Source organism: Alligator sinensis, unplaced genomic scaffold (assembly GCF_000455745.1).
Source record: "Alligator sinensis unplaced genomic scaffold, ASM45574v1 scaffold268_1, whole genome shotgun sequence".
In the NCBI taxonomy this organism is placed as follows: domain Eukaryota; kingdom Metazoa; phylum Chordata; order Crocodylia; family Alligatoridae; genus Alligator; species Alligator sinensis.
The window spans coordinates 276,810-295,932 of NW_005841853.1; the positions used below are offsets into that span (position 1 = coordinate 276,810).

Consider the following 19,123-nt stretch of genomic DNA (forward strand, 5'->3'; position numbering starts at 1 on the left):
GCCCCACCCAGGGTCCCTAGCAGGAAAGAGAAACTGAGGTTGAGGCTTTCCGCTTCCCTACCCCTATTCTGTATGCAGTAGATCTCCGGGCAGTCGAGATCTCCGGGCAGTTGCCTGCATGGATTTTGTGGGGTGATCAGTGATGCAACTGAGGAGTTTTGGAGGCCTGACTGGCATCGCCATCCCTAGGGTACAGCAAATTGGGGTGACCGTCCTGGGTCCCATGCTTTGGGGGGCCCCGCGGAGCCAGGCAGGAGAGGCCGTGGCCACTCCTGCGCGGCCCACCTGGTGATGGTGGCTCCCCCCTGTGCTGCAGAAAAAGTGCGGTGACTCTCTCCTCCCCCCCTCCCCCGCTGTGGGGGAGACCTGGCTTTGTGGGGGTCCCACAGGCCCTGCGCAGTGTTAAGGGGGCCCTGCACCCCTCTAGGCTCGTCCCTGCTGACCAGACATTAGGCAGAATGCCCTGTGCCCCACGTAACACTGAGCTGGTTCACAGAAGACTGGCTCTCAAAGTAGTACTTGATTTTCCAGGTGCGCTTTTAAAACATTCCAGGAAGCTTAAACTGTTCTTAAGCGGCCCTCATGTCTAGACTTTTGCAGTTGAAAAGTGTATTCAGAACATTTTAAGTGTTATGTCTGTCCACACCCTAAGGGCCCTCTACATGTTATATCTATGCAGTTACCTGGTTAATTGCACATGTGCCAGTTAACTATGGCATCTAAAAAAGGCCCAACCAGCTATAAGGTTACTGCTCAAAAATGTGTAATAACATTATAGCTAGTTTCTGTCTAGCTTTAATTTGCATGTATAGGCAGTTTCCCATGGCTGGGAGACCACAGCTGCTGCAGTCTCAAGCTGCTGGGGCACACAGTGTACCCCTGGGGCTGGGAGATTGCAGCTACTGCAGCATCCCAGATGTTGGGGTGCTCCAGGCAATGGCTGGGAGATTGCAGCTGCTGTGATCTGTCAGGTGTGGGGGCACTCCATGCACCCCCAGTGCTGGGAGACTGCAGCAGTGCCTGTGGCTGCTGAGGCTGAGTGTCCTTGCAGCTGACAGGACACCTGGTCTCAGCTGTAGCTGATGGGGCTCTCAGTTCTGGCTGTGCGTGGGGTGCAGCCAGGGCTGAGAGTCCTGCAGCTGAGCGGACTCTCGGCCCAAGCAGCACCTGGCAGCTGTGGACTCTGGGTCCTGGCAGTGTGGTGTGGGGCGCTGCTTGGAGCTCCCAGCACCAGGGGTGTGTGGGGTGCCCTACACCTGGGAGATCGCAGCAGCTGCAGTCTCCAGCTGTGGGGATTTGTAGAGTACACCCATGGCTGGGAGATTGTAGCCTCTGCAGTCTCCTGGCTGTGGGGGTGCATGGGGGGAGCCCTGTCAGCAGAGGGGCCTCCCAGCTGCAGGAGCCTGCTTCTAGCCAGTGCAGTGGGAGCCCAATCCCTCTGGCAATGAGGATCAGTGGGTTCTCATGCACAATCCCACAATCACGCCTCCTGCCTTGCATGTATGGCATGGAAGGAGGTGCAATTGCGTGGACTGTGCATTCAATCCTATCCCACCTTTACCTGCATGTGTAGAGGGGGCCTATGTTCATTGTTTAAAAGATGCATTGCTTAGGGTTTCAAGTTAGGTTTTTATTGTGTGCTGTAAGCTGTGTGACCTAAACAAGCAAACTTCATGGAATATGTTGCCTGGGGTAAGGTTTGTATTAATATCATCAGTAGCAAGTGCAAAGGTGCTCCACAGATTTGAAAATTCAGAATCTTTTATGTGAAGTGCGTGCGACCATATGCAACTTAACCGCTTGTGCCAGATTCTGTGTTGTTTGGTTCAGTATCGACTGCAGGCGTAACGAAGAAGGCTGTCTGTCCGTTGGACTCTAATTTGAGCTGTGCAACAGGCCGTTGTAAACCACCAGCTAGAATTCTGCAAAAGCTGAAGGTGCTGCATATAGAGGAAGGAAATATCATTTGGGATCAAGTTGTGTCCTCCTCCTTTGAGCGAGAGGGCATGGAGCAAATTGGAGTCCTGCAAAATGTACATATTGAATAAAACCTGGAAGCTGGTTAACCTAACCTGTACGTTAGAAACCTACTGAATGTCCGACATGGTTTTTTCCCCACTATCAGAGAGAGTTTTCTAGGCCATTGAATTAATGGAGCTTTCCCCTGTAGCTGAGGCTCTTCAAGCCCTCTTGAGTCGCATTATTGAGTAAAATAGCAAAGAAGAAAAACCTTCCTATACGGTGGATGCTTTAGCTCAAAGTAATAGACTCAACAGAAATGTTGCTGATTGAAAACCATATGGAAGGGAGTAAGGATTGCCAGAAGCTTTATTTTAGAAATAGCTAGTCTTTTAAGACAGAACAAAGATGAAAATATTTACTTGTGTGAAAAACACTTCATCAGAAAGGCTTTACTTATTTGAAACTGCACCGTGTACATCTGGAGAGAAGGCAATGAATTCAAAATGTGTTCCGCTGGGAGTTTTCATTGTGGGAAAAGTACCTTTTTCCAATAGAATGTGATTTATCTCTTTGAAGCGACTCCATGTTACTCGATGTTGGTGTACAACAGTGGTTCTCAACCGTTTGCTCCTGTGGGCCGCATGAATGACACATGGCTGGTCTGTGGCTGGATCAGCAGGGCTGGCACCTGAATCCTGACCTGCCCAGTGCTGCCTGAACCCTGTCCTGCACTGCCTGGATCAGGCCTGGCATGCCCCGACCCTGCCTTGCACTGTCCCACCGCACGTGCCCAGATTGGGCACTGAGCTGCTCCAAGCTAGCACGTAGGAGTCTGGAAATTTAACAGCAGGGGAGTGGGCTTTAAAGCTACCACTGCACCGCTGCTGCCAAATTTTTGGACCCATGGGAAGCCCTGTGGCAGGGTGACAGCTCTGCAGACCAGAGATTGAGCACCCCTGGTTTAGACTATTTCCTTTTTATCTAGAGGCCTGTTTCATTCTTTGAAACCTCAGGACTTCTTTAGTGCAAAAAGGCTGCCAGCCTTGTTGCATACAGTTGTGATTACCTGCAGGAACTCTGCTGATTGTTCAGTTGCTACATACAACTACTGCAATGATGGGGATTTTGAATTTGTGGTGATGATGAATTTGGGCCATGATTAAGCAGGACTAATAAGAGCTTTTTCTTTGTTTCCTAGTTCAGAGGAACTTCCTATCCACGATGCAGCAATAGAAAAGGTAAGTTTAATGACTTTCTAGCTCTATAAAACTGACATGTTTATAATAGTGAGGGCCAACCATTTTGGCAGGTGTGCCACAAATTAGCCCCACGTTCTCTGAGTGCCACTCTGATTCCCTTCCTGTGCCTAATCTGCTTCCCTTTCCTGTTTTCTGCCCTCTATTCCCTGCCTGGTCTGCAGATCTGCTTTCTGCTCCCTAGCTGATTTGCTGCTCTGCTTTGTGTCCTGTCTGCTGCTGTGCTTTGTCCACTCTCTGACATGCTGTATGCTACACAGTCAGGTTGGCACACATACAGCAAGACGGCCCCTCTGGTTTATAATATTGCTGTAGACCTGGGGGTATTGAGTTACATTTTCTGATTTTCATATCCACGGCAGCACATTCCTTGGGGATACAAGTCTTATTAAAATCACACATTGGGTTATACTGCACTTGTGTTCATGTAGGCTGGGTGCTCTCCCAGGAACCACTGACACCTCTCTTGGGTCACCCAGGAAAATTTTGTACTTTTTATTATTGTTTCCAGGCTCCTCGAACTTGGTTGAATTAAGTTCAAATTTATCCTCTTGCTTCACATTACTGAATCATCGAAAGATAATTCTCATTAAATGTTTCAAGATACACTTGCCTCTCTCCTCCTCCTCCCGCCAGTTCAATTGCTTTCTATTAATTAACACCCTCTACTGCTGTCTTTGTTGGCTTCTTTGCCATTCATATTAGCTTTTTGTGCATGGAGTGGGAGTAGTTGATTTGGTTTAAACAAAGGATCTAATAGCATTTAACAACTGTTTCTTTTGGGAAAGATGTGGGTCACCAGGAGAAGCTGACAAAGATCAAAGTAGGGCTAGAGGGGTGACAGTGCTTCTGTTAAAGGATGAAGGATTCTTGAGTGTGTTTTTTTTTTTTTTAAAAACTCCTTGATCCGCCTTAGTTTTTTTAATGTTTTTTTCTGAAGTTGCATTGAGTTTTCCTGTTCTACTTTGCTTAATAGCATGCTGATTGTATATATTGTTTCATTTTCATTGGAAAGACCTGGCAGGGTGTTGAGGCATGAATGTTCACTGGTCAAATGCGAGACAATTCTCAATTACTTTTCATTATTATTTATGGTACTCAAAGCTCTGATTTACATGAAATATGTATTCATCCGTAACTCACTGAGTGAAAATAGTGACTTCGTCTCATGTTTCATTAAAGCTATTCTGGACAGGACAACTGCATAGGATTTGTGTTTATTGAATCATTTTACTTTCCAATGTTCAGTTGCAAATGTATTTCTTTAAATAAGTGCAGTATATCCTTTTTACATTTTGGTGATATCCTGACCTCTACTGGCCTGAGGCTTATGTATTACTTCTGTTAGTAGTGGATGGATCTTTTCTGTAGTTTCCATAGGACAGTTAATATGTTCTTTCACTGTAGGCTAATAGTAAAGAAAATCCAAAGTTTTGGGGGGCACTAACTTTTTAGCTCAGTTATTTGACAGTGAAGGACTGCATAGGTTTCTTTTCTGCTCTTGTGTGATGTCAAGAAACAAGGATAAGTGATATTTTCATCCAATTCGTAGTTACATATAGCAGGGCATTTACTCACCTATTCGGTCACAATCTCTTTTCCCTTCAACCATGATCTGTCCTCCTTACGCATTCTAGTGCACAGCCTAAATTGTATTTCTGCGTGCATCTAAAATGTAAAATGCTTTAGAGACAGTGTGAATCCAGAATCACTACTTTTTACGCTTCCGTAACTTAGCTGCCAGGTTATTTAAACAGCCCAAACCCCATGATCTAAACTAATTAAACTTTGTATGAATTATGCAGTGTTCTTAAGTGTAAAATTAGGGCACTAAGCTGTGAGTCAGGAGACAGGGATTCTCTAGCCAGTTCTGCCTCCTGTGCTGTCACCTTGTACAAGTTGCTTCGCCTCTCTGTGTTTAATTTCTCCTCTTTATTTAAGTTGTAAATTCTTCCACCTAAGAGTTTCTCTTATTCTGTTGATACGGCATATTTCACACTGGGTTCCTGAAGTTGCTTGGGTCTTCCACCAAAGGCATTTCTCAAGCTTTCTACTCTAGGTTTGCAATATAAAGGAAAGCTATACACCGAGGGGACCTTTGCTAGCTACATTTCATGTCTTTACCTTTCAAATTATTACTTTTATGTCTTTAAGTTCCAGTAAACAACTCTCTCAGGTTCAGTTCAGGGTTTTTTTTTTTATTCCCGAAGTTTAAAATCAACTGCATAAGGCAGAATGAGGGATCTTTTTTGAGATTACCATGTGGGGTCTAGCTTGTCTGAGGAAACAGCATCATCCATCTTCCCTGCAGCCCACAATGCATTGCCTATTAGACATGAAAGGGAATGTCCCTCAGTTTATGAAAAAAGTCAGGGGAAAAAAAAAAACTTTTCAAAAGCTGAACTGAATTGATATTTTTGATAAATGAAGCTCCTGAGAACCAGGATAGATTGATGTAGGAGACAAGAGATCTGAATGAGCCTTGACCTGAAATGTTTTCCTAGCTGAAAAGGTAGGAGATCTTCAAAATAGATCCTAAAGTCCAGCATCAATGATGAGAGTCAAATGGGATTTTATTTTTCTTGACAGTTAATTGAATAACCACTGGCCACCTTCTTTGCAGCACTGGAAACTTTGTATGCTTGTTGGTCCTTCAGTCTAAGCTATACCCACAGAAATCAATACAGAGAACCCTGGTGCTGGGATATTAAAATTGGGTACTGTAGCTTTTCCATCTGACCTGAAAACATTTAAGAGCAGTGATTTTAAACTTAAAGTAGAAGGCAACAACTTTTCTACAAGTATAAAAATAGAAGACAACAACTTCCCTTTTAAGCTAAAAGCTACATATAATAGGCAACAAGAACCTATTTGAGAGCCAAAGATGCCAGTAACTGCCTAGAAAACTTCACAAAGATTTCTTAAGCACAGCATGAAATGCCACAGAAACCTCAGGGCAATTGATTGCAACTTGAAAAGTCAGATACATAAGGCTGACAGTAGAAATACCTTATTCCAGGATTCACTGCTAGTCGGAGCCGATGCTTTAAAATGCACACACAATTGTCACGTTATGATATCATTCATATATTTATTGTGACCACATTTTTCACTGTCATTAATATGGAAAAAGCTCTTTAGCCACCATTTTGCTTTCTCTCAGCTTTCCAGGCCTGTAGCTGTCATCTATCTGTTTTACTCGTACATAAATTCTGCTTATCAGAACTTAACTGTTGTCTGAGAAGTAAGTACAAATTCATACAGAGTTGACAGTAGGAGCAGATTTATGACATTACAGATAAACATATTTAAAATAAAACAAGTTTTTTTTTATTATACAAGCACATACATATTTTTTTCTAATGCTGTCATAAAGGTTTCTTTCTTAATATCAAACTTTGACTAACGATACCTTGCCCTTATATTTATAGGTGAGAGCCTGAGAAAATTATTCTAATGCACATCATGTTTCTGCTCTATTACAGTGTCCTGAAATGCTATAAAATCACTGTTATGGTTTCTGTCTGGCAGCAGCCTTGTAGAGTGATGCTGTCATTAGCCTACACAGTGGCACTTAGGTGTCTCACACGCCCTGTGTGGCAATTACCTATATGCTGTAATTTGGGAAAATGCTTGTGTAAGAATATGGAAGCTTTGTGTATGAACCTTAAGCCTTTTGTGCCATTGGGTATGGCTCTTAAAGGCATTTCTGAAATAGTCAGCCCTCTGGTAGGATAAGATTTTTTTGTATAATATGATAGCTCAATAGCTGTCATAGCTGTAAGAGATCAGATACAGGCATCAGACTGTTCCTGCTTCCAGGCTTGGACCAGATGGATGGAGGTAAAAATAACTGCTTTAAAACCAAGTTCCATTCCAGGACACTTCATGGACAGTATCGTGGAATTAAAGGTGGAGAAGAACTGTAACGTCATTGAGCTATACGTGTTCTAGCTCAGACTTATTCCTTTTAGGGGAGCGTTGAGTTAGGCAAGTGCTTTTTCCATTCTCCTGTGTTGATGAGGCAGAAGGAATACACGCAATCTTTTGGAAAATAGAAGGTGGCGAGTAGTAAAATTAGAATTTCCATTTGACATCAAGTAGTAATTTTCATTAATATTTTTTCTGCAACTTTTCTTCAAAGTCACAGTTAATGGAAGCATTAATCAGTTTTCAGTGTCCTGCAGAGCTTTGAAATTAAACTCCGTTATACCATCTGCAAAGTTGCATTGCTACCCATATATAATAGAATATGCTTAATGTCTTATCAAGCCCCAGATTTGAGGTCAGAGGTGTAGGACAGCATTTTATCAAAAAGCAAAATCTCTCCCACATTTATTTCAGAAGAGAAAGCCAGAAACAATGAACTTGAATGTTTTCCCCGTTTGTTTTGACTTTTTTTTTTTTTTAGAACTGATTCTCAGCCTGGGAGACTCTTACAACAATGAAAACCCTGCAGTGTTTCTTACAAAAGTTAAACCAGTTACAGGGCTAATGGACTATCAATGCCAACAGTAGACAACCCAGCCACTTCACAGCAGCACCGCCTACTGTGTTCCCACCTCCTCAATCAGCTTTCTACCTGAATGAGAGAGAAAAGTGTGGGCTTCGTTGAATACCTAAGATGTGTAACTCTGGAGGACCAAATTTGATAGCAAATTACAGAGCCTAAGAGCTTCACTGAAAGTGTCTGCCTTGCAGACCTACCCTATATGTTGGGTGCTGATTACAGCTGTGACAGAATTGCATGGGCAAGGTGACAGTTCCTCGAGTAACTAGGTCACATTCAATTAAGGGCTGTATGCATGACATTTTGGTATGTACCCTAGCATGTGGTTTTATATGGGTAGGCCTGCATAGTTAATGGCTGAGCCAACATGAGATAACTTGTCCTAGTTCTTGACCTGAATGCGATGTAGCCACACTAATGTTTCTCAGTGCTTTCTGCTTTGGAAGCTGCTTTGCACAAAGCTAGTACACAGTGTCTTAGCTGTCAATGTCTGGCACCATATAGGCACGTACCTACACATCCATATACACCCAGATGTTAATATGCCCATCAGCATGACAAAGCATCATGCCTGCTATTGGATTGTGGTAGAAGATAATTGCCTAATATTATTTTTTGTTTTTAATCACTTTTAGAAATTTCTAGTATAGATCTCTTAAAGGAATCAGACTTGAAAGAATATTGACATATACTTTTATTTCAGCAAAAGCACCTTGAAATTGAAAGAACCACAAAATGGCTGAAAATGCTGAAAAGCTGGGAAAAATACAAGAACAGTGAGAAGGTAAAGTTGTGCATGGTTTTGATCAGTTATTGTGTTGGGTATAACACTTAAATAAAGTATGGTGATTCTTCCCTAATATATAGTCAGCAAAATACAATTCAAAAGCTTGCTCTCTCTTTTTTTTCTTTTTTTTAATTGCGTGGTGTGGCAATATGTAACAAAATAATAAAGACACTGTTGTTCTAATAAAGAGATTTTTATGCAGAGTATTGTATGGGCCACGTGACATATTCCAAACTATAATTATGTATGAATTCCAGTACTGCATTATTGTCATGGAGTAGGATTAGGATATCTAGGATTGAAGAGCCATCCACAGTTACGTGTGTGTAGCATAACTTCTGAAGTGCAAGAGGTACTGTACAGGGCAAGATGAGTAGGTAAACAAGGAGTGAGCTACTAGTCTTCAGCCAGGAAGACTAGGAAGGTAGCTGGCCTGGTAAGTTCATACACAGCTACATTTGATGTACATTCTAAAATGCTTTCATAGACTTGAGCAGAGGGAAGCTGAATCCAAAAATTAAAACTCCGGAGGGGGGAAAAAATTGCCTCAGCACATTGTAGAGCTATAAAAATAGAGTGCTAAGGGGGCATCTTTGGAGGGTCATAGTAGAGCACTGTGGGATGCAGGAGTTGAGAGATCTACTGCATCACTACACATAATGGCACAGACATTATATGAAGCATTACAAAATATATTGCTACAGGTGGGTTTTGTTTTTGTAGCGCTTGTTTAATTTTTGTGGTGCTACAGGGGGCACGAACATTTGTCCCATCAGCTTTTCTAGCTCCGTAAAGGCATTTGTAGCATTAGAAATGTCCATGAGATATGGGCAGGAATACGTCTCATGAGATCTGCTGGCTCTTAAATGTCAAATCTTTTATTCTTTATGTAATGTTCATTAGGTATCCATGTAGACAAACAGCCCTCCTTTTTCAGGCAAGGGTTTGTAGAATGGACTAAGACAACCCCTGTTACTAGTGCAATAAAATTGGTTTAGGTAACTGCCCAAGGAATCTGACTACTCATAAATTGTGCTTTGTAACTGGATATTAAGTGAGCCTGTCCTTTAAGTGGTCCCTTAAGATCTGTGATCGTGTTGTGTTAAGAGTGGGGATGCAATAGAATAAGTTGTAATATAACAAGAAAGGAAAATGCACCTCTAAATACAATTTAATTATTTCCCTTGTTGTGATTTCATTTTCCTGAGTAGAATAGGTTTTTTGGCACCTTGACCTTCATGAAGGCAAATCCTTTTTATGGTGCATGTGATATCTATTTCAAGAGTGTTTCTTGCATCTTGGTGCACTAGTTTTGATAAATTATTACATAAGAATCACGTCATTATTTCTTGAAATGCCATGGGCAGTTATTCAACAGCATACAGCAGTGCTACACAGCAGCTCAGGACAAAGTGAAGAAAATCAGTCCAGCTTGATGCTACAGGGAGTTTTAAGTCGGTGGAATGATCTATTTCGTATTTAGTTCAGGATTCTGATGTTAATATCGCTAAAGCTCTTGAAAATTGCTGTGGGATTTTTTATAACTCTGAGGCCAGCTCCAGACATACAGGTATGCACGGTCTGTCGCATGGCAAACCTTTGCAGCGCCACAGACTGTACACGTTGCATGTTAAACCATGTGCGGCACTGCTAATTTGCAAATTAGCAGTGCTGGGGCAAAGTTTGCTACCGGGATTTCCTGGTAGCAAAAAAACCCCAACTCCCCTAAAAAAAAAAAAAAAAAAAAAAAAAAAAAAAAAAAAAAGTGGTGCAAAGCACCAAAGCAGTGTATGCTAGGACAAATGCAGAGATGGAAGAGCAGGCAGTCCTGGCTGCTTCCCTGTCTCTGTGCCCCATCGCAGGGGCTCTTTTTCAGAGCCCCCATACTGAGACACTTGGAGACGGGGGAGCAGGCAGCCCTCTACGTGCCGCTCCCTGGCTGCCTGGGGCACAGGGTGACTCAGTGTGGGGGCTGCCTGCCAGCTAGCCCTGCACTCGGGCACCTTTTGCCCCAGACAGCTCCCCCCTGCAGCACATGGAGCAGTGGGACAATGTGTCCTGCTGCAAAGTGCCCAGGGAAGGGCACATGCTGTGGCACAATTTGCACCACTACTATTTGTGCTCTGCCAATGCATGGCCCTGCTCATGTAGATGAACCCTAAGTGGTTAGAAACTTATTTTTCAACCATCCTAAGAGGTGATGGTGAGGTGTTAGTTGTAAATACTTATTTGTGAAATGTCTGTTGCATATAGGGATCCTGGCAGGATATTGGACCTGGAGTCAGGAAACCTGTATTTGCCTGTCCTCCCATTTTGAACAGCTCCTCAGTCCCCATAAGGCTGTGTAAGACTTGGATCCTTGCTCTTGGTCTGCTTAGTAAACCACCCCTGAACTCTCACTGCACCCCTGCCTTCTTTTTCCTGAGTAAGTGGCTGGGAAGGGTTAGAGAAAGGCTGAACATGAGGCAGAGTTGTAGCTGTGCCCCTCAGCTGGCAAGAGCTGACTTTTGTGTGAATGAAGAAGTAAGCTGCAAACTTTTTGCAGCTGTGGTACGCTATGATCCTCTGGAGGAGAAATGGAATAGTTATTCTTTGAGTTTTCATGTCTTCCCACGGTTGTTGCTGGGAACAACTGCCCAGGCAGCCCCGCTGCCTAGACATGCCGGCCCATCCGCTCTGCACCCAATGCAGGGGCAGGACCCACATGGGCAGGGTGCGCAGCTGGGTGGATGGGATGGGGCTGCAGGCAGGTGGGGAATGGCATCTGGGAGCAGGATGGGCGGGCAGAGCTGGGATCACAGGGTAAGATCATGGGGAGGTGACAGCACGGGGCCAGGGCTGGGGTAGAGCCATCATCCGCCACATACACATCCCTGCAACAGGTTCTGGTTCCATGCTGTCACCACCCCAAGATCCCGGCTCCGGCCATGCCCACTTGTCCCACTCCTGGATGCAGCTCCCCTCCTGCGGGCCCGTCCTGATTCCACGCCCTGACCATGCAGGTCCCAGCAGGTCTCCATGTAGACCCCAGGATCACAGGGCCTGACAGCATGGGGCCGAGGCCCGGGACAGAGCTGCAACCTGCTCCCTGCATGCCCCGGCCTGCGGATCTGTCACCCATTGCAGTGCTATGCTGGGAGCAGATTGTGGCTCTGCCCCAAGCTACAGGCTCCGGTCCCACACTATCATGGCCCTGTAATTCCTGCCTGCCTATCCCACTCCCAGATGCTACTCCCTGCCTGACCTTGGCCCAGTCCCAGATACCTGGCTGAGTGCAGAGCAGAGCCACTTAAGGAGTTTTGGTGAGCTGTTGCAGGGGAAGGGGGTGCTGACTTGGCCTTTGACAGCTCAGCAAAACTCCCTAAGTGGCTCTTGGGCCCTAATAATCGCCCACCCCTGTGTTAGGCTATGGTAGGGCTGTCCAGCTGCTGAGTGACTGGGGGCTGCAGGCCCCCTAGCCACTTGCCATGTGGGCTGCATGCTGTGCTGTGTGGGTCCTCCCCCTGCCTCTCTCTGCAGTGGGAGGGTTTTTGGTGGTGGCAGCAGCAGCAGCAGCTGTAGTGATATGGGGAGCAGCATCCGAACTGGGAGCCTGGGGGCTGTAGGTTAACCCCCCAGGTGCTGTATGCACAGGCCGGTTGGACAGCTCTGGGTAATACAAAGTAGGGCTATTTTGGTCTCTTCTGCTGATACTGTTATTCTTTGTTCCAGTGAACAGAAGTTTTATACAAGAACGGTCCCAAGTTCCATAGAAGTGCCTGTCTCACCCAGCTCTTGTATCGTGCTCTCATATGTGCACACACTCGCTCACTCCCTAAATGAAGATTGAAGTATTCTACGCAGAGTAGAGATGCTTCAAAGAAAGTAGCAGAATATCTCAAGTGTCCTCAGTCAGCAGAGAGGGCTGGGTCCAGGTCTCACACACCTTGCATGTGTGCTTACCACCACCATTGTCTTTAGATTGGTGTGTGAATATAGCCCTTCGTTTTCACTGCTTTGCTCTTGTTAAGAACTTCCTTAAATAGAAACACTTTTTTGTCTGTGCATCTCTGTTTTGTTTTAATCATTGAAGTATTTACACAATTTTACTTGCAGTCCTGTTGCCTCTCCAGAAAGAAATAGTGGATGTATCTTTATCTCCACTAGCTTTCCTTCTTACATGCATCTTTATGGGTATTTTAAATGCTTCTCGTAAGGGCAGTACACAAATTGGGCTTGTCCAAGAGTATTGCTCTTTATCTGCAGGTTTTGCAGAGCTATATGTGATTTGAAAAGGCTACCCAGTAACTATAGCAGCAGTAGCCTTAAGTGGTACAGAAGCTAGTTCTGAGAGAGAGACTGAGATAGAGATGGTGTTTGTGTAAGAAGCACCTTTATCATTTCAGACTGTGAACCTCACTATTTTAATGCTGATCTGGGAGAAGAACAGTTTACTTCTGCATTTCTTGAAAGACAAGTATTATTAACAGAAAAAAGGTGTCATAAAATAAGCATAAATTTTTAATACAGTATATTGTTACCCTGGAGGCTAGCGGCAAGATGCCCAAAGGAACGGAGTCACCTAAATGAGATTTAAGCAATATTTTGGCACCAAAGTTTGAAAGAGATACCCAGACACACTGCCGAAACTGCTTGAGACCCAGTCCTAGGCACCTGGGTTTCCTTGTTTAACGTGGAAAGAATGTCAGCACCCAATTCAGGTTTTCAAGAAATCCACTGCTATTTGACTGCTAAAATGTAAGGGCGCAGAGCATTGTGCCTCTACATACAGGAAATTGGCTGCTACTTTATCTTCAGTTTGAATCAAGCTGGATCAAGAATGTGCTGGCTGTAAGTCATAGAGCTTGAGCAGTCCTTTTGTTGGCATAATTTTTTTTTTAAACACCCACTATGCCAATCCCACTAAGACGATTAGATATGTAGTTGTACAGGGTGTTTTTATGCCCCTCATGATTGATAGGTATGATTGAGACAGTGACCATCTACACTGTGGGTGCCATTAGAATAGACTTCAGCAATGCAACGTGGAATCCTTCAGTAAATCTAAAGAGTTGTGGAAAAATACCATAAACGACATGGATAACAGGTTTAATCAGAATGGGAATGAACTTTGCCAGTGGCTTTCTTAGTCATTTGACTGTGTATAAGGATTGACAAAAAGATTGAATACTTCATGTACTTCATTTGCTCTCTCTTCTCTGTGCATCAGCTGAGCACAAAGTGCGTACAACTTGAGCCACTCAAAATATTTGGAAGAAAGCGAGAGTGTCTGCTGCTATTCATCTTAGAGCTCATGATGATGCTCAGTCTTATACAGAGCTCAGATAGAGACCATCTTTGTCCCTAAGATGATGTGTTGAGGAGCGCTGACCATGGCAGCTTCTTGACCCTGCTGTTCTGAAGCACAGAAGCAGCAAGCAGAAGCACAACAGTTGCTAGAGTAACCTTTCTCTTTCTGTCTACGCTAGATTTAGTACTAGTAGAGAAAACTTACAGGCATTACCTTTAGACGGTTTCGTCCTACCTGGCAAGCCTGTGGTTTTCAGGCAGTTAGCTCTTCTCTGGAAATCTGCAGTGTTTATAAAGCAGTTTTGAAAAGAATGGCATCAAATTATGATTATTGTTGTTGCTGCAGTGCTGTGGGTTATAATTGTAGTTGTGGAAGCTCTTGGGAAATGGAGTAATAATCTCTTCCAAGAATGCAGAAAGAAAGAGAAAGTGCACCCCGAAGGATAGAACAAAGATAGAAATGTGGGAACAAGCATACTCATTTAAGCAGCATTTTGTGTAATGAGCCTTCATAACATGCAACTTTAGCTGTTTACAGACATGAAAAAAACGAAGTGGCACTTTAAGCTCGGTGTGCCCCTGTGCCAAGAGCAGCACATGCCTACGAGAAGCATTGGGTCAGTTTGACCCGGCTCGTCCAATGTCTGTATAGAGCAGGCGCTTCAGCTGGGCTTTTGGCACTTTTTTCAAATAGCTAATTGAATACAAAATACAATTTCCTTTTAATTCTATTTTCTAGAGTGGCTTATCTACTTCTTCTTTAATTATGTCTTCTTTAGCTTTTCCAGGAGGAGTTAATGGGAAAGCATTCATTACATGCCCTTTTTCTGTGTATATGTGAGATAGAAATGACTTTTAGCCTAAATTAGATCTGTCATTTCAGATTTAGATATTGCAGAGATCATAAGAGATACAAGGCAGTTCTGGACCCAGAATTTCCTTTTTCCTCCCCCTTTTTTTAAATTGCAAAGTGGCTATATCAGGAGACACTGACATGATGCTTAACTTACCGGGTTGGCTACCTTCCTAGTCCTTGTTGCAGGGAAGTGAACATAAGACTCTCTCTTTCTATGCTGAAACTGCTAACAATGGTTCTGGTTGTTTATGAACATCTATCTAATCACCAGGAACTGGACAGCGAATAAACTACTATAACTTTAAAGCTATACCTAGCCTTCCTCAGACTGGAAGTGATGACCTACAGGTAAAGATGCTTTAATGAAAATCAACTTGCACGTAACTACAGACACACGTCAGAATGAAACCTCTTGGCTTCTAAATGCTTATTCTCTTCAGCAGTCTCGTAGTTATTCTTGCACTTTCTATATTGGTCTCTGTGAAGCTGTATAAACTGCCTTGTGCCTTTTCATGGCTGATGCTTGTCAAAATGAAATTCTAGCCTCCTCCAGCATCAACTTTTTATTCAGGAAGTGTCTATAGAGTCACAAAGTTCTTGTGTTGCTATGTGATATTTTCTAGCTCTTGGCACCAGCTCTGCTAGTTTATGCTTTTACCTCCTAATTGTATTCTGCTGTGTAATGAGCTAGGGTACATTGAGCCATCAATCACTACAGATATTAAAGCTTTCCTGTCTTCATGTGGTCATAACTTTCAGGAAAGATTAAATAAAAATGTCACTTACTGTATTCCCATTTGATTTTTTTTCCACCAAAGTACTACTTCCTTTTGCAGTCTGCCTTTAGCACTAATTGAGAGGCTATCTGAACTGAGAGGGGGAAGGGGAAAGAAAAAACAAAAGCTAAGCAAAGATAGCTTGCAAACTCTAGCTATTTTAGAATTCATAGAGGATACTGAAGTCAAATCTCTGCTTGATTTATGTTCAGTGGCCAAAGACTGCATAAAGGTTTGCTTTCCCCTTCCTGAGATTTCAGAAGAAGTTAGTGGCAGAGCTCTGCAACTTTCACTCTCCTCTTGTTGCAAAACCCATGGAACATGAAAAACCTCCAAAAGCTGTACTATAACTATACTTTTCTTTAGGACCTTAGGATTTAATTCTTATTCTTGTCATGATTGATTATTTTTTGAGTTGATGGCCTTCCTCGCTCTCTTGGGCAGCACTTCTATAATGAGCCTTCAGAAGGTAAAACTGAGAAGTTTTTCATTCAAGAAAAAGGTTCATTTCGGTCTGTAAATGACTCCAAGTGACTATTTTCCACCGTTCTAAACTCTGCCTCTTTTCCCTTGTATGTGTGGAGTCACGGTCCTGCTGAAGACACCCTAAGCACACTGGGCTAGATGCCTGGCTCCAAAACTGCCCCTTTACCATGCCACATGCCTTGCAGGTTGTACTTAAACGTTGTCCCTTTTGATGAGGCCGCAGACTAGCTCGGCCTCCTGTCATTACGGGGCCCTTGTCCCCAGTAGTGGTGCCCTCTAGTGCTGGGGTCTCTTTGCCCCGTCATAGGTGAAGTTGGGGGGGGGGGGGACGGGATGGGGGACATGTGTGCCCGCCCCCCGAGATTGGCCACTGCCGAAGCTGGCTGCTTGCTGTTGATGCGGCCAGCAGCGGCTGTGCGTGGTCCCTGCTCGCCATCTGCAGATCGCCACCCCGCCACCGCTGGCTGCAGGCGGTCCCCGCTCGCTGCCATGGTGCCCCCACGGTCACGGGAGGCACCAGTCATTCATGCCCCAGGTCACCACACCCTCTCTGGTGCTGGGCTCCCTGCAGCCCTAATGAGGCCTCCTTTTCTCCAGCTGGACTCAAACAACAGAGTAAATACAAGCCCCTGGGCTATAACAAAACACCAACAATAATATTGGATGTCACTCCCTGCCCCTGTAAGGAGGCAAGCTTCTCCCTCAATGTGTGCTTCCTGGCCCCAGATAATTTAGGAGGTCCTAGAGCCATCAGTCTTACCAGCAGCAGAATAGGCAACCAAGCATCTCTGCAAGAGCTCCTTCCCCCTGGCTGCTGACAGAACGAACCCTTGCCAGCCCCAGCCCTAGAGCTTATATGTGCTCAGGGCCCTGTGGTCGGCTGACCAGGTGCCGGTGCCAGCTAATACCCCGATTAGTCTGGTGCCAAGGCTGCAGGCAGCTGCAGGGCCCTGCCTAGCTCTCCGGGCTCCCTAGCTAAGCTGCCTTTGCTCTTGAAGGAACAGGCACACCTTAGTGCCCTGTGACACACAGGAATAAATTGGGAATGAATTTGAAGTTTGGGGGTAGAGATGAGTGAAGGCCAGTAAGATCTGTATTATGCAGACTTCGGCTGAGGAGAGGGGAATTATTATATAGAGATAAAGAAATACAAAAGCTTAAATTGACAGGCGCTGGGGAGCTGTCAGATAGGGGGGCGGGAGGGGGGACAGAGAAAGGACATTGATTTGGGTTGTGGCAGCGCTGTTGATGGGAGATTGGCATCTGTTGTCGTGTATGCTTTGAGGAATTGGATGTGTTGTTGAATGTTGGATCTGTTATATAAGTTGAATTCATTGATTAATAAATAATGTTTTTCTTTTTTAAAAAGAAAGCCCTTTCTATTAATTTTCTTTTCCTTCACAGGGCTGCATTGGTCTTTATTTTTGGCAGTCCTTGAGACTTTCTGTTTCTGAAACCTGAGAAAGAGAATGGGAGTTCTCCATCCAGTTTTCTGTTGTGTTCCCAGTCAAGATTTTCTAACATTTTTCAATAATGAGAGATTCTTACTCTGCCAAAATCAAGCAATAGATTTGAGAGCAAAGTCAATTCAGTCTGTCTTTAGGGCCTGCGGGGAAACCCAGAATGTGGTCTGGCTTTATGTTGTAAGCCTACTGTAATCCTTTTTGTCTCACCAACTGAAAAGGTTTGCTCTTATTTTGTATCATCCCATATCTTTGAATAGCTCTGTAAGGGCCTGGCAGGTGGGTTTTTTTTTTGTTTTTTTTTTACGTATACTCCCCATTCTTCTTTATGCAGTTTCCGCTTCTTTTGCTCACATAGTTTGCGCTGACAGTATTTTCAACACTCCCTCCATCCATTCTCCATTCTCCTCTTGTCAGCTCCTTCCTCAGCCTTTGAATAGGATATCGGAGAGCAATTCTGCTTACTGTTTGTATTGGTGTCAAGGGCAGGGATGATAGACCTTCACATGCTGTTGAGTCCCTGGAACTGGAAGGAGATTTCTCTCCTAAGGGTATCTTGTTTAATAATGTCATACTTACACATCTGCTGTTTCATTTATTCTGGATATGACTTGGTTATGTTGTATTTCAAAAAGAGTTTGGTATTGCAAGCCTTGAATTAATGAAAATGCTTCTAATACAGCTCTTTAGTGTTTTGCTGACTTTTCTCTTCCCCATCTCCCAGCACTGCCTCATTTAGAGTATAGAACTGGTAGGAGGCATTTCCCCATTTTGCACGTTGTTAATGAAGAGAGAGTAGCTGTTGGGAATGGGGGAGGAAATAACAACAGCATTATTATGGTTTGGCAAAAAGCTAGTTATCAAGGTATGATGTGGTTTTATAATTATCACCAGATTAGCAACTTGCATGGTCCTGGAAGTGTGCTACTTGCAGGCTACCAAGGTTGAGCCTGCAATATAAAGAATTGCATCATTCCCATTTCTAATAGCCAGACAGGTGCTCACTTTGGAAAACAATATTACCTCACCTGCTTGATGTCTACATGAGTTACAGTGTGGTTGTCCTGGAAGATCAGGCTGGAGACTTCAGGAAGGCCTTCGATATGGTATCCCATCCCATACTGGTGAACAAGTTAAGAGGCTGTGACTTGGATGACTACACAGTCTGGTGGGTGGCGAATTGGCTAGAGGGTCATACCCAGAGAGTCGTAGTAGATGGGTTGGTATCGACCTGGAAGGGTGTGGGCAGTGGGGTCCCTCAGGGCTCGGTCCTTGGACCTATACTCTTCAATGTCTTCATCAGTGACTTGGACGAGGGAGTGAAGTCTACTCTGTCCAAGTTTGCGGATGATACAAAACTGTGGGGAGAAGTGGACACACCGGAGGGCAGGGAACAACTACAAGCAGACCTGGACAGGTTGGACATGTGGGCAGAAAACAACAGAATGCAATTCAACAAGGAGAAATGCAAAGTGCTGCACCTAGGGAGGAAAAATGTCCAGCATACCTACTGCCTAGGAAATGACCTGCTGGGTGGCACGGAAGTGGAAAGGGATCTTGGAGTCCTAGTGGACTACAAGATGAACATGAGTCGGCAGGGTGACGAAGTCATCAGAAAAGCTAATGGCACTTTATCCTGCAGCAGCAGATGCATGACGAACAGAACCAAGGAGGGGATACTGCCCTTCTATCAGGTGCTGGTCAGACCGCAGTTGGAATACTGCGTGCAATTTTGGGC

At 44.2% G+C, this 19,123-nt stretch overlaps 1 protein-coding gene across 3 annotated transcripts in view; it reads left to right on the forward strand.

Annotated features, from left to right (window-relative positions):
* The window catches only part of USP6NL (USP6 N-terminal like), a 142,511-nt gene that overhangs the window by 67,001 nt on the left and 56,387 nt on the right, over nt 1-19,123 (forward strand). For 2 of the 3 annotated variants that reach the window (XM_025213041.1, XM_006016309.3), the window contains exons 4-5: nt 3,161-3,200; nt 8,432-8,512. In XM_025213041.1, the coding sequence (XP_025068826.1) occupies nt 3,161-3,200; nt 8,432-8,512 (121 nt within the window). Of the gene's footprint in view, nt 1-3,160; nt 3,201-7,642; nt 7,975-8,431; nt 8,513-19,123 lie in introns of those variants that run through there. The other variant, XM_025213050.1, reaches the window with a different exon arrangement.